Source organism: Lissotriton vulgaris, unplaced genomic scaffold (assembly GCF_964263255.1).
Source record: "Lissotriton vulgaris unplaced genomic scaffold, aLisVul1.2 SCAFFOLD_668, whole genome shotgun sequence".
NCBI lineage: Eukaryota > Metazoa > Chordata > Amphibia > Caudata > Salamandridae > Lissotriton > Lissotriton vulgaris.
Window position 1 is genome coordinate 844,559 of NW_028247623.1, and position 13,755 is coordinate 858,313.

The 13,755-nt window shown below is 44.8% G+C and overlaps 1 protein-coding gene across 1 annotated transcript in view; it reads left to right on the forward strand.

The window, feature by feature from the left end:
• Positions 1–11,157, forward strand: part of LOC147665126 (early activation antigen CD69-like) — a 73,732-nt gene extending 62,575 nt beyond the window's left edge. The window contains exon 6 of the mRNA XM_086949757.1: positions 10,157–11,157. Within this exon, the coding sequence (XP_086805883.1) occupies positions 10,157–10,274 (118 nt within the window). The 3' untranslated portion in view covers positions 10,275–11,157. The remainder of the gene's footprint in view (positions 1–10,156) is intronic.
• Positions 11,158–13,755: the final 2,598 nt, after the last annotated feature.

The window sequence follows — 13,755 nt, forward strand, 5'->3', positions numbered from 1 at the left end:
TAGGTCTGGAAAAAGGGCTTAAAAGGGCCAACACAGGCTAAGAATGCCTATACTAGATGCGAGCAAGAATAATGATCTATTATCACTGCTAAATAAAGCCAAAAACCCTGCCATTACACCCACTTAACTGTTGCTCTCTTGCAAAGGCAAGCCTTTCTTTGGCCAGGGCAAGTTCTTCCCTTTCGATCCTTAGATTAGCTGCCCTTTCCTTAGCTTCGTACACTCTCCTCTGAGGGGACGTCATCCCTCTCTGAGACGAGTTGTGAGAGCCATTGGTTTGAAGGGATCTGCCAGAGCCTCTTGACAGAGATCTGGCTCGTCCATTCCCAATGTTAAGCTGACCTGATAGTGGCCCCAGGGGTCCCCCAGTACCGCTATCATGTTTGCTTAAGTTGGACCTGCTTAGTCTGACGACTTCTACCTGTCCCTTATCTGCCTCATCCCCAGAGAGATCCTCATCCTCATCCTCCTCCACATCTTCGTTCTCAGTTGCGAGGTGGATGAGGTCAGGATCGTCCCGGGTTCCCTCGAGGGGAGGCATGTCTCCTTCTGGATTAGAAGAGCTACGCAGTTTCTCAGCTCTTCTGGCATCATAAGTCTCCAAGAGACCAATCAGAAAGGACGTTGTGGGGTTAGACCCCTGCTGAATCTTCCTGGAGTGACACAGTCGTCTTAACTCCTTGAAGCTCAGCACAGTATATCCTGAAGGGATGACCTGTGGAGGGTCAACTGACATAAGGGGAGACCCAGAGTTTCCTCCTTTGTCCGACATACTGTTTCTAGTGTGGTGTAAGTGGTGCACTTACCTACACTACGTGTTTACCTACTGTACCCTTGCTAAGAGTTGTAGCCAAGGTGTGCTAAGCCTTGAGGAGCTACAACAGCTGGTTCAGTAGAACTCAGAGTATTCTAAGCTTTGGTTATATGTACTAACAGTACTTGTGCGATCTTTCAACAAGATATTCTTAGGATACGTGTGGCAAAACAACAGCAAGCTCAAATCCCACCGCTGCTCACCAATGTGAGAAGTTGGCCCGATATGCAACGTTCGCTATTCTAGCGACCGCTATGTATCGTTCCAACGACCCTTATGGTGTTTGGTTGTAAGTCAACCTATAGACCAGCTATCCTAGTAGCGTGGATACGAGCAGTCTAAGGCTAAAGACTCGAGAGGGCGTGTTAAGCCAGCTGTTTACCACACATGTACCCCTTGAATACCCAGTGAAAGGACACCACACAAGTGTTATGAAAATAAACAGGATATTTATTAAGAATCACAACAGCCCTGTACTCTTTATGAGGACAGGGTACTAAGCACAGACCAAATCTCTTTAGCAAATACTTCAAGTGCACAGTTTAAAAACAAGTGTCCGAGGACACGGAAAGGTTGAGGTCTCGGGCGGACCCGATAAGGCAAGTCGGAAGCGAGGGACTCGGGACCCTAGAGTAAGGAGGCTATGCAGGCACCGAAATGCCGAGTTACCTAGCCACGAGGGCTGCGGCTGCACAAGTCTTACAGGCGTCGGGGTCTTCGCTGACGAGCCAGGAGCCGGAAGGAAGGAGTTGCTGGCCGGCGACCAGTGCTGAATAGTTCGTAGAGATCCAAGCCTGGATCGGAGATTGATGAAACCTGAAAGCAGAGGGGACCAAGTTCGTACTACTAGCCAGTAGTCAGAGGGTACCAGGAAGGCACCGGTTGGCCGTCACCTCGACCAGGTGAGTGGGCGACGCTAGGCTCTGCAGTCTCACGGACCAGGAGGCGTTGTCGGCGACCACGGTGGAGGTGCGAGCTGTCCCACGAAGGATGATGCTGTCGGCGTCGCTGGGCCCAGGATGGGGCAACAAGCCTTGGCAGATCTCAGGGCCACGGGGTGGGCCTAAGATGGCGTCTTGAGTGAACCAGGAGGGTCCGGGGTGCTTCTCGCAAAGATGGAAGCAAGGGCCAGTCTGGAGCAACCAGACCAGCAGTGATGATTCTCGGATGTCGTCACAGAAGGGCACAAGCCAGCGGCGAGTGACCAGACAACGTGCTGAGCAGCGAGCAGAAGGGCCCCACGCAGATCGTGGAGATGCTGGGAGACTGCACTTCGGTGCTAGAGCGGCTCAGGGTCGGGGCTTCTCGGACCCCAGAGCACTCACCAGAGAGTTACCTCGATGGTCGTGCTGGTTTTTAAGAGCGTGCAGGTTCTGATGATGGCCGGTCCCTCGAGGTCTCGTCGCACCCACAGATCACAGCTGAGCTGATGACGTGGGTAGAGGTCAGAGGTGCCAGGGAAGCCGGTTCTCGTCGAGCTGGGTCGTCGGATCCTGGAGGAAGGACTTGCAGCAAACCGCAGAGTTCTTAGATGGTGCCTGCTGATGCAGGGTGACTACTCCTTAGTCACAAGGGAGAAATCTTGAGAAGAGTCTTGAGTGTCCTTTCGTAGAAAGTAGTTCTTGATTCAAAGATGATCTAATTTGGAAGGGTCCCCGCTCCGGTCTTTATCCTAAAGAAAGGGGTGGGTACATGACTAGGTCCTGCCCTAAGGGTGGGACCAGGAAGGGGGGTAGTTACGCCCCTCTCCCCTGCCGGACTTTCCCCAGGCCAGGGCTGTCGCCCCTGGAACTGGTTCTAACCGGCAGATGCGTAGTGAGCACCGGGGTGCCACTCCGCAGTCACCTTCTCGCCAAAGCCCTACCTACCCAGAATACACAAACCCTGTCTGGGACGGTGCGAACAGCGCCCTCGACAGGAAACCCTTTGTCCAAGTGCTCCTCGCTGGAAGGACTCCCAGCAGCAGGAGGTCAGACTTGTGTCTGTGGTGGCAGCATCCATTTTGTGGAGCTGAGGCTTCAGTTAACTTTAACCGGGGTTCACAGTTACGTACATGTCGTGTCCCTCTAGAAGGGCGGAATGTTAACCTCGTCGCCAGGGTTGGTGAGAGGGCAGCATCCCGATTCGTATGACACCTTACTCGACATGTCTTGATAACGCGACACCGAAGTTACCGATGTGGTACGCGTTATCATGGAACAGCCATTGGGTCTTGATTCCGCAAGCTGCAACCGGGCTCGGCTCGGGCCTGAACCTAGCTCACACGAGCCCACGCACTCTGCCTTCAGGATTGTTAAGGCCTGCCATAGGAGTGACTGATAGGAACTCGGGTGTCCATTGTATGGTTAGATATAGAGCTACTATACCTAAAGCGAAGGGTGGTTACACGTCTTCGCCCCAGCTGTCGTGCAGCCAGTTGTGTCAAATTTAAGAGGCCAGCCAGGGGTGGCATAATACATGCTGCAGCCCCTGGCGGCCCTGGGTACACCTATGCCCTGCGTTACGGGGTCTGATAAGGCGGCCCAGTACCAATTGGTAAATGCACCTAGGGTACATATCGTAATTTAGAAAGAGAACAGCCAGGCTGTGGGTCTGATTAGCAGGCCCACAGCCAGAGAAAGTCGTAAACCAGTGAAACAAAAGCAAAAAATCTGGGTGATCATAGGATTGCAGACCCTACTCTCCTACAGGTGGCACCTGGGGGTCCTGGCATCACCAAACCTGGTGGGGAGACGGATCTGACCACTGGGAGCACGGTGACCTCCTCCTGGGTGGCTGCTGCGCCAGTGGACCCAGTGGTCAGCAGTTTGGTAAACCAGATGTTGCGGTCAATTCCTGCTGCCTGCAGGGAAGGGGCTCCTCCACTTTAAGGGAGATGCAGACAGCTAGATGAAGTGCTGGAAGGCCTCTGCGGCTTTTGGAGGATGCACAGCTGCAGGACATTTCTGGTTGTAGTGATTGTGGGGACAGAGGAAGGCAGGGTTTGATGCCAAACTCCACTGGTAGTCCGCAGTTCTTGCTTCTTCAGATTTTCTTTGTCCTTTTTCTTCTGTCAGGTGAATCTGAGTTTGTGGTGTCAGGGGGCTACCTAAACACTGAATTTAGGGGAATTGAGCAGAGTGAAGGGTAGTAGCCAATGGGCTATGTAACCTTCGGCTCACTACAGCCCCTATATGACCACTTCTTGTGGGGAGTGGGAATAACCCTGTCCCAGAGTTCCTAATTTTCCCAAAATCAAAATGGAGGAACCCTTCTTGTGTGAAGCATATCAGGCAGCCCACCTTAACGGTGTGACTGGCCTGGTATTGCACCACGCCTCCTTTCATAGCTAATTTCCTGCCAGTCCTGGTGCCAAATGGGCCTCGGTGGTATATCCTATGTCTGGGGAAAGCTGGGGTTGCATATCAAATGCAGCAGGGACTTTATAGCTCCCGACCTTGATATGCTAAATCACTAGCCATCCTGCTGTGTGATGTGTGAAAGCCTTCCTATGGAGCAGGTACTGTTTCTGGCCTCAGAGTGTGGGCTCTCACCTGCATGGTGTCAGAAACAGGTCTGCAGCACACATTGCAGGAGGAATAGGCCTCTAAGGATTATTTTTTTGCAGGAAGGTGTCCCTTCCTGCATAAAAACAATCCTGCATGTAATGGAGGCGCCCTTGCACCATAGTGCAAGGGTGTCTGCGTTGAGGCTAGGCTGCCAAAACCGGCCCTACGCAGAGGAAAAAGCAGGAATGTGATATATTGCCTTAAATACAGAAGATACTGCCCTTTCCCTGTCGCACAGTGCAGTACAGAAGTGACTTGCTGCACTGCAAGAATTTTCGTAACTAGGCCCCTAAAGTGATCTTCACAGTTCATACAACGTATCAATAGACGTAACGAATACCTGAAATTCACCCATAGAAGGAGCAATAATGAAGTGACTTTCATGGGTGCGTGAGTTTTTGAAGAGGGTGTCTTAGGCCCTGAGACACATCACAAATCGAAGGACAATAATTATTTTTTTAATTTGACAGTTTCTTCCCACACCCATTGTGGGAGAATCTTCCACACGAATAATGCCCTAGACCACAGAGAAATTGCAATAACTTGATAGACATCAAAAGTCAGGCAGAGGCTTTCAGTGACAAATTAAATGCAAAGGAGTACCACAGATGACAATTCAGAAACAAAACAAGAGGGCAAGGAGTAACAACAGAGAGGCCTTTCAAGAAGATCAAAATGAGCATACCAAGGACAAACTGATCTGTGTGACAACCTATAATGTAGACTCCAAACAAGTGATGATCAATAATAGAAAATAGAGATTGTGGAGACATGGAGAGGGAACCTCGCTTATATTGGTACTGGCTATCAAAGGGGACGGGGAGGAAGTGGCCAATCGATTCACGAGAGGAATGATGGCAATAGGTGACTGGATGGCCACGAATTGTCTGAAACTCAATTCAGAAAAAACTGAAGTGGTCATCTTCGGTCACCTCTCCCCGGGCTGGTCACCTGTCTGGTGGCCACCATCTTTCGGTCCCCCGCCCAGTCCAGCTAGCAGAGTGAGAAATCTAGGCGTCATCTTCGATGCTGGCCTCAATTTTATGGCACATGCGAATAAAACTGCGGCTTCAGCTCATATGAAATTGAGAATGATTAGGAAAATACTACCTTTCCTACCGAACACGGCCGGGAAAACACTGGTCAGCTCACTAGTCCTGTCCTCCTTGGACTATTGTAACGCTCTATTCTTAAATGCCCAAGTCCGAGTGACAAATAAGATGCAGTCAATCCAAAATGCAGCAGCACGAATGCTGGCTGGGATCCCCAAGTTCGCACCAGTTACAAACATCATTAGGGATCTCCATTGGCTCCCGATACGCAGCCGTATCAAATTCAAATCGCTGTGTATTGTTTACAAGTCACTCAATAATCAAGGTCCCCACTTTCTCAAACAGAATCTTCTCCATCATGTCCCAACCCGATCTCTTCGTTCCTCTATTCAGAACTTCTTGGCTGTGCCTTGCACTAGAAGAGTCACCTGGGGCGACAGGCGTTTCCTGGTTGCCGCCCCTAGACTCTGGAACACCCTTCCTGCACATATCCGAGCAAGTCCCTCCCTGTTCACATTCCGCAAACAGCTAAAGACGTGGTTATTTGACCAATAGCCTTGTATATCTTCTTTACCCCAGTTGCTGATCCATCCCTTAACTAGCGCCGAGACGCCCACGGGTATTCGCCGCGCTCTACAAATGTCAATAAATAAATAAATAAATAAATAAATAAATATATGATATCTATGTTCTAAAACAGAAGATGGTAGAGCCTTAGGATACACTTGTCCACATGCGGGAAACAAAATGCACAAATCAGACCCAGAATTTGACATTATGGGGTCTACTAAAACTCACAGGACACTCTCCATGTGGGAAGTGTAGTTTTTGTCATTTGAAAAGACCCACCAAAATATTAGACCTGGGACTCCAAAAGAAGTGGATTTTGAAAGAACCCACAAATTATAATTCTTCAGGAGTAGTGGATATAGTTATTTACCTCTGGAAATGTCTAATCTTTCCCGACAGTAGGACATACAGAGCATGACCTAAAATGGCCGTCATTGAACAAGCAGGGTTCCGCAAAATTGTTGAAAGCTTTATTTGAAGAGCAACAAAGGTGGATCCATAGTTTGTCTACCCATAAGTCTGGTCTCTCTGATACATACCACGGACTAACTTTAACAGACTTCTACACGACAAGATCGGGGCGACATCACAATGTGAAGATGAAGATATGGCATTTGTAAAGCGCGAACTACTCACCCTTTTGGGTCTCAAGATACTCACCCTTACGGGTCTCAAGGCGCGGGGGCCGTCTTGGAAATTAAGTGAGCTATTGCCCAGAGTCACATGGTGCTGAGCTGAGTTGCCGCCCGGGATCGAACCGTGAACCCTGTGCTCTGAAGTCAGCTGCCCTGGCCACTGCACGACACCTCTCCACTCCATTTGGGAACAGGGTCATTTATAACTCGTTTAGGATCCTTACCTCGCCGTCCTGAATACACCAGTGAGCACTTCAGATCTCCTCACAATATGCCCAATGTCTTTTTACTAACCTGATGTGCTTTTTATATGCATACCTATGAATATATGCATATTCATAGGTATTGCGGTTATTTTGGCTTAGAACCCACAGAACTGGTGTATTACACCTGTTAACATACAACAGGGACTTTGAATATTAACACATTAGCTGGACTTGATATGCAACTGAAACCTAGCTGTTAACGTTGTTGTGAATATTATAGTAGCAAGAAAATTACTATGTCTATATAGCAATCGAAGGCTGCCGGTGACGTGCATTCATGAGAGTAGATGACTCCACACAAGGTAAACGATTTTTGCACAAAAAGAAACGTTTTTTAAAAATCATCTAATAGCCATATACATCGTAAAACAAACTCACACACTTAACGCCAGAATGCTGATACGACGAAATACGTGAGACATACAAAGCATGCACCAGCGCCATGTTATTCGAAATACTGTACTGTAAGGGACTTAAAGGCACGGGGCCTCATTTATGAGAAATGACGCATCGCTGCGTGAAAGCAGCGGTGCGTCACTTCTCAGTGCGCACTACTTGCGACATTCCTGATGCGTCATACATAATGTATGACGCATTATGTCGCAAGGAGTTACAGATACGTCAGTCTTTCTGACGTATCTGTAAGCGCAAAAGTGACGCATTGCTGGAGTGTGTCACAAAAGTGACGCAACTCCAGCAATGCGTCCTTTCACATGGGGCATGCCCCATGTGAAAGGGCCTGCGTCAGTCTTACGCCTGCTGTGAGGCAGGCGCAAGATTTTGACGCAACGGTGTCCTAAAAGTGACGCAGTGAAATCTCATAGATTTCACTGCGTCACTTTTACGACCTTTTCTTGCGTCAATATGCCCCCCTTGCATACATTATACCTGGCGCAGGTATAATGTGGCGCAGGGGTTTACAAAGTGACGCATCTACCTAGATGCGTCACTTTGTAAATATAGCGCAACAAGGCGCATTTTTTTACGCCACTGGTGTGTCACAAAAAGACTGTATGTCAAAATAAATTCCCTTTGGGTTGTTTCAAGAAAAGAACACCAATTCTTACAGACCATAAGACAAATAGCACTCACTCTTATAAGACCTTTCAGTTGGAGCAAAGCAATATACAACAAACAGTCGAGAATATACGCTGCTATATAGAAATACCTTGCAACGATGGCTAGAAGCGTCCCGCGTGCGATCCAAGCAGTTTTATGTAATTGAAATCTAAAGCGTTATTTATTTAATTTTCAGAAATTAATTTTGGGAAGACAGCCAACTCCTGATGAAGGCGGCTGTATTTTAATGTCCGTTGAAACGCGTTGAGCTAAGGGGAGAAGTGCAACACATAATGCACAAGGATCATTCTAACTGTCGTAGAATCTTTACCTTGATTTTGCACCTCCCTCATTACTTTTAGGAATTGCTTTTAGGAACTGTTTCTAGTTTTAGTTAGAATGTGTATCTGATTTGTTCCGTTTTTTATTGTCTGTTTTCCCAATTTCTAATTCTTTTGAAAAAGAAAATAATTTTAAATTTGTTTTTTTATTTGGTTTTACAAGAATAAAATGTCACATTGAATCCATTTTGTTTTTATAGAAGTGTTTGTTGTATATTGCTTTGCTCCAACTGAAAGGTCTTATAAGAGTGAGTGCTATTTGTCTTATGGTCTGTAAGAATTGGTGTTCTTTTCTTGAAACAACCCAAAGGGAATTTATTTTGACATACAGTCAGTTTTGGTACCCTATCCCTTTGGCGTGGGGTCCCTCTCTCTTTTATTAGAGTGTCACAAAAAGAGACGCACCGGCAGCGTAAAAGTGACGCACAGCCTCATAAATGAGGCCCACTGAGTCCACCATACATGCTGTTGCACCCTTTGTACATATGTATTTTAAACGTCACAGACACAGGCATTGTTTTTGAGACAAAAACTGTTACAGTTATATTAACATTTCTTTTTAGTTTAAGAACGTACATTAATGTTGATCCGGTAGCCAGTAGCTGTCTGGGCTTGATGCATATTGTGTACTCTAGTCTAGTGTGGCATGATCATTTCTGCACAAAGCATTGTCTTGCATTGATACGCAGAGTGTGCCTTGTGGTTGCAGTGATTGACACGTGTAATTATCTTTTTTAAAAATTGTCTTAACAGCTGTCTTTAGCACAGGTTCTGACCCGGGAGTTAAAGGGCAGTCCGGAGATATTGTATGAGTGAATATGAGTGAATGCCACTGATTTATGCGAATGAGGTTCCATAGATTATACTACAGATTACAGGTACAACTTGGTCCTGAAGAAAGCCCAGTTGGCAGTGATGTAGCCGGCTGAAACATGTAGACTGGTCATCATAAGACGCAGGAGAGCTAGAAGCCTCCAAAGGCATCTGACTGTTTTTAAGTTTACCAGGGACCCCTAACACAATAAAATGTCTTATTCACCAGCATACCCTCCAGGTAATATTATCTGTTTAAGATCCCGACACCAGAATGAAAGATCTGAGTGCTCCCTCTATAATAAAGATTGAGCTGGCACGGATGGATTCATTACCCGGGCAAGGACTCTATGATGAAGCATGCCGCCAAGAGCTCTTTGTGGGTGAGAGGCCTTTTACAAAGACCATAGGTCTTTTTTGAGAGGATAGAGTAAGTCTCATATCAATGGGCTGTCTCTTGGCTGGGCAGGCTCATGATGCAAGAAGCTTCTCCCTCCATTGGCTTCGAACACTTTAAATGGGACTGAACTGGCACTTTTCGGAAGTAAGCAAATCATGACCAGTAATGTAATCATTCTCCCATTTGTTTGCACGTTGAATGATCAGGAATATGCAAATACTACAAACCTTTAAATAGTAACCCCCACATAAAAATATATGAGTGTAGAAAGCGTGCATTGTTATACAGCACTTGTTTAAAGCAGCAATGTCCTATCTAATTCATCAAGAGGGCGAGTGTCTGAACACATGGTTGGATGAAGGTCTGAGAAAGAAAGATGAAGGACTGAGTGTGCGAGTGTATAGAGGGATTAAAAGGTGAATGTCTGAGCACATGCTTGGGTGAAGGGGCGTATGTCTGAGTGCATGAAAGGATAAAGCGGTGAATGAATGGGCACATGGATGTATGGCTGGATGGATGGAAGAGTGAGTGAGTGAGTGAGCAAGCAGCAATGGCAGGAGGAGGGAGTATCCCCCAATCGAGACCTAATATCCACTGGTCTTCAATGAGCAACTGATGGTTCAGAACCAATCCTGATGTGTTTCTGTTCTTTCCTTAGTATCCAGTTAAAGAACAGCGGCCCCGGCCTGGACTGCGCCTACTTGAACGCTGATAGGCTCGGCGCGCTGGACTGCACGACTTCAAGGCACTGGATCTGCACAAAGGATGGACACTGACCTACAGCCCAACAACACATGCACATCCATCAGATCCGCCCCATTGCATTCACTTTCCCAGCACAGATGGGAATCCCTTCTGAGGAACAAAGACTGGATCCTTTAGCTGCTCTCAAAGTGGATCTATGCCAGTGACATCATCTAAGTTATATTTTTGTGCTTAGTATTTATCTTATTTGTATTTGTTTATTTTATATTTGTTTTCAACCCTTTCCTAAAATGTGAATATACACACGGTATAGGCTGAAAATCCTTCCCTGCCTCATGTGTAGGGATATTTGTAGAGTGCAAACATTGCTGCAAAGAAAGGGAGCAGGGTCCAGGCCTGGGAGGAGCCAGTGAGTGCAGTCCGGGAGAAGTGCTGCAGGCGGGGAGAAGTGCTGAGGTGGGGCACACAGAGGAAGAGAAGACACATAGACCAGTGACAGGTCATTAGAAACTGTCCGCCACCCCCGGAAGGTCACACAGAAAGAAGATGTTGCTAGAAAACACAGGTTCTCCATAAAGAAAGGCACAAAGACACGGCTCTCTTATGTCTCACTTCCTTAGAAGGATGTAGGGGAGCAAAGCACTTAGTATTGAATGACCCAAAACAAAGTGTCTAACAGGTATTGGCAATGCCAATAGATCATGCTTACCTTTACGTATTAACAAGACGGATTGGCATTGCCAATGCATGTTTATAGCAGCTTTCAATGTACAGGACATGAAGGGACAATGGCAACAGTGTGATGACACATCCATTCATCGAGTTATGAAGTAAGTAAGTAAGTAAGAATTTATTGTATAGTTAATAAAAACCATTACAAAAATAAAAGTAGTTTAGTTTAAAATTGGTCAATATACATACCTGTTAAAAAAACATTAATAAATATTTATATTCATATATTGTCAGGTGTGAAATTATTACTGAACTACATGATACAGTTTTATATTGGTTCAATACAGAAATTACTCTTTTTTCCAAAGCTTAATGTCAATTTAAGTTTATCCATTTGCTAATACAAAACGTGAAGTGAGACAAAGGTTCTTATAGCCTCTTTACGTTACGTCATAATCTAAATTTTTAACAACCCTTTACAATGACACCTCTTTTGCTCTCGAAGTTTATAACAAACTTGACTGATCTGCAAATAAATTGTGGATCCGCTGTACTCAGAACTTGTATGATGGCAGATCGACAAGTACGTATTCAATTGTCATTAGATTTTGCTTTTAACCAGCGCCGTCGTTCCTGGTCCAGTGTAGGACAGATGCAAAATAGATGGATAATGTCTTGTTTTGCGGTACCACATAAGTCACACTCCTTGGTGTCCAGTTTCATCCAAGCTGGTTGATCTGCATTTGTTGGCAGACTTCCCATCCTTAAACTAAGGTATTTCAGTTTGAGAAATGATGAAAAGGATAACCCGAAGTAGACTGCAGGTTTGGGCATGGTGTATGATTGGATTACCATCCAGGCATGTGAGCGATGACTAAAGATTGTCTTGTTGTTGATCAGCGAATGCCTGTTTGCCGCCTTTTTAACTAATTGCTTGAATGATAATACAGGTAGCTTAGTTTGCCACAATGATGCAAGTTCAGTGGTATCAAGGGACAGGTTTAGAAACTTGGTGTACTGTGAATTGGGACTATTTTGCATTGCCTCCGACGTAGCAGAACTGATCTCTGTTTCCCTGTTCATCAAGAAGTCATACCAGAACTTAATGGTCTCGTACTTTTTTTGCAGAACTTGAGATTGTAGGCCAAACTCGAGTCGGACCTGTGCCGGAGAGGCATTGCACGGTAAACTGAATATACGCTTGTAGACTCTAGTTTGAATTTTATCTAGAAGCTGGGCGCTTCTCCCGTGGTGTAACATACTGCCATAGGCTATTGTAGGGAGTAGCTTAGCCTTGATGACTGCCAGAAGGGGATTAAACAGAGGGCCTTTTAACTGCTTGGAAATACTGTTGAATACATGTAACAGTGCTATTCCCTTTTTTTCGATGACCTCAAAGTGCAAGGAAAAATTAAGGCGTCTGTCCAGTTATATTCCCAAGTACTTATAGTTATCCACTACCTCCAATTTCTTGTTGTCTATGACAAAAAGAGTTATGAAGTGAAACGATGGCTAGATTGTCCTCTTGCGAGATTGTGAGTTGGGAACAAAGCGGAGCAATGGCTGTGAAAGCAAATATGGATTGCGAAAAACAAGGACCCCCTGGACACTGATATCGGTGAACTCCTAGGGCAGGGACAACAATGTGTGAGCAAAAACCCTAGGCAGTCAACAAAAATGGCAAACAAGTAATATCAAATGACAGTAAAAACTTCATGTGTAGAGAAATAAATTAAAAGTAATCATAACTTTAATGGAAACAGATAAAAATCATACATGTAAATGGCATAACCATCACCGCACGATGTAAACATGAGACTTAAAAAACATACATTTCATACATTATTATTCAAAGCATACATATAGAAATTAATATCACTAGTTTTTGTAAAAAATCACACTGTGGCGAGTGAAACTCGACGCGCGTTTCGGCGTAAAGACGCCTTCTTCAGGAGCCACAAAGAGGTAGTGATATCTGAAACACACATATAAAAATAGGAGAGCAGTCTGTTACGCTCCATGTTACATTATTTATACATTTCATAAAAGACACACTAAAACGTGTATTCATAAACAGGAATAAAAACAAGGCCTAAGTAATCACTGTCAAAATGTTAAATCTAATCTTGTTGCCACAACAATTTGATATAATCATAAAAGTGAAGATTGTGCCGTACTCAGAAACTAAGGGAAGGGGGGATGAGTTCATGGTTACAGAAATTAACAGACCTATTTCATCGTTACAAAAATTAACAGACATATTTTACAGATTCATAAATTAAACCAAAGCTGATAAACAATTTAATGTAAAAATGTAATTTGCGGCATCAAAATATTCAGAATCGATATTCACAAACATAGTATTGATGGCTATAGTAAGTTAATACTCATGATGGTTGTAGGAACTATTTTCTTTTTTACATAGTTGTTTATTAGGTCTATACATATATATTGCCATTCAAATTACTCACATTTCCTTTTTACATAGATGCTTATAAAGTCTATACATATATATTACCGTTCAAATTACTCACTATTGTCAGAGGTTTGACCAAAACTGTGTACACGATGTAAACGATCAGTTCTTGAGTATTCGAAAATACAAAAAACACCACAACAGTTGTTTTCCTAAAGTGTATAAAATATCAAAAAATCAAGACTCAAATCCTATGATGTGCAAATTCTGGGCTATATGAGCAGGGAACTTTTATTTAAATACAGTAGACATTTCATCGATTGGCACAAACATCTAGAGCGTAAAATAGAAGTGCATGGGACAGAGGCTCCTTAGATTTAGTGTTATGATAAATCGAGTGATAAGACATAACCACGTAATAAGTAATGCTGGATTACTATTAACATGTTAAACATGAATAAAGA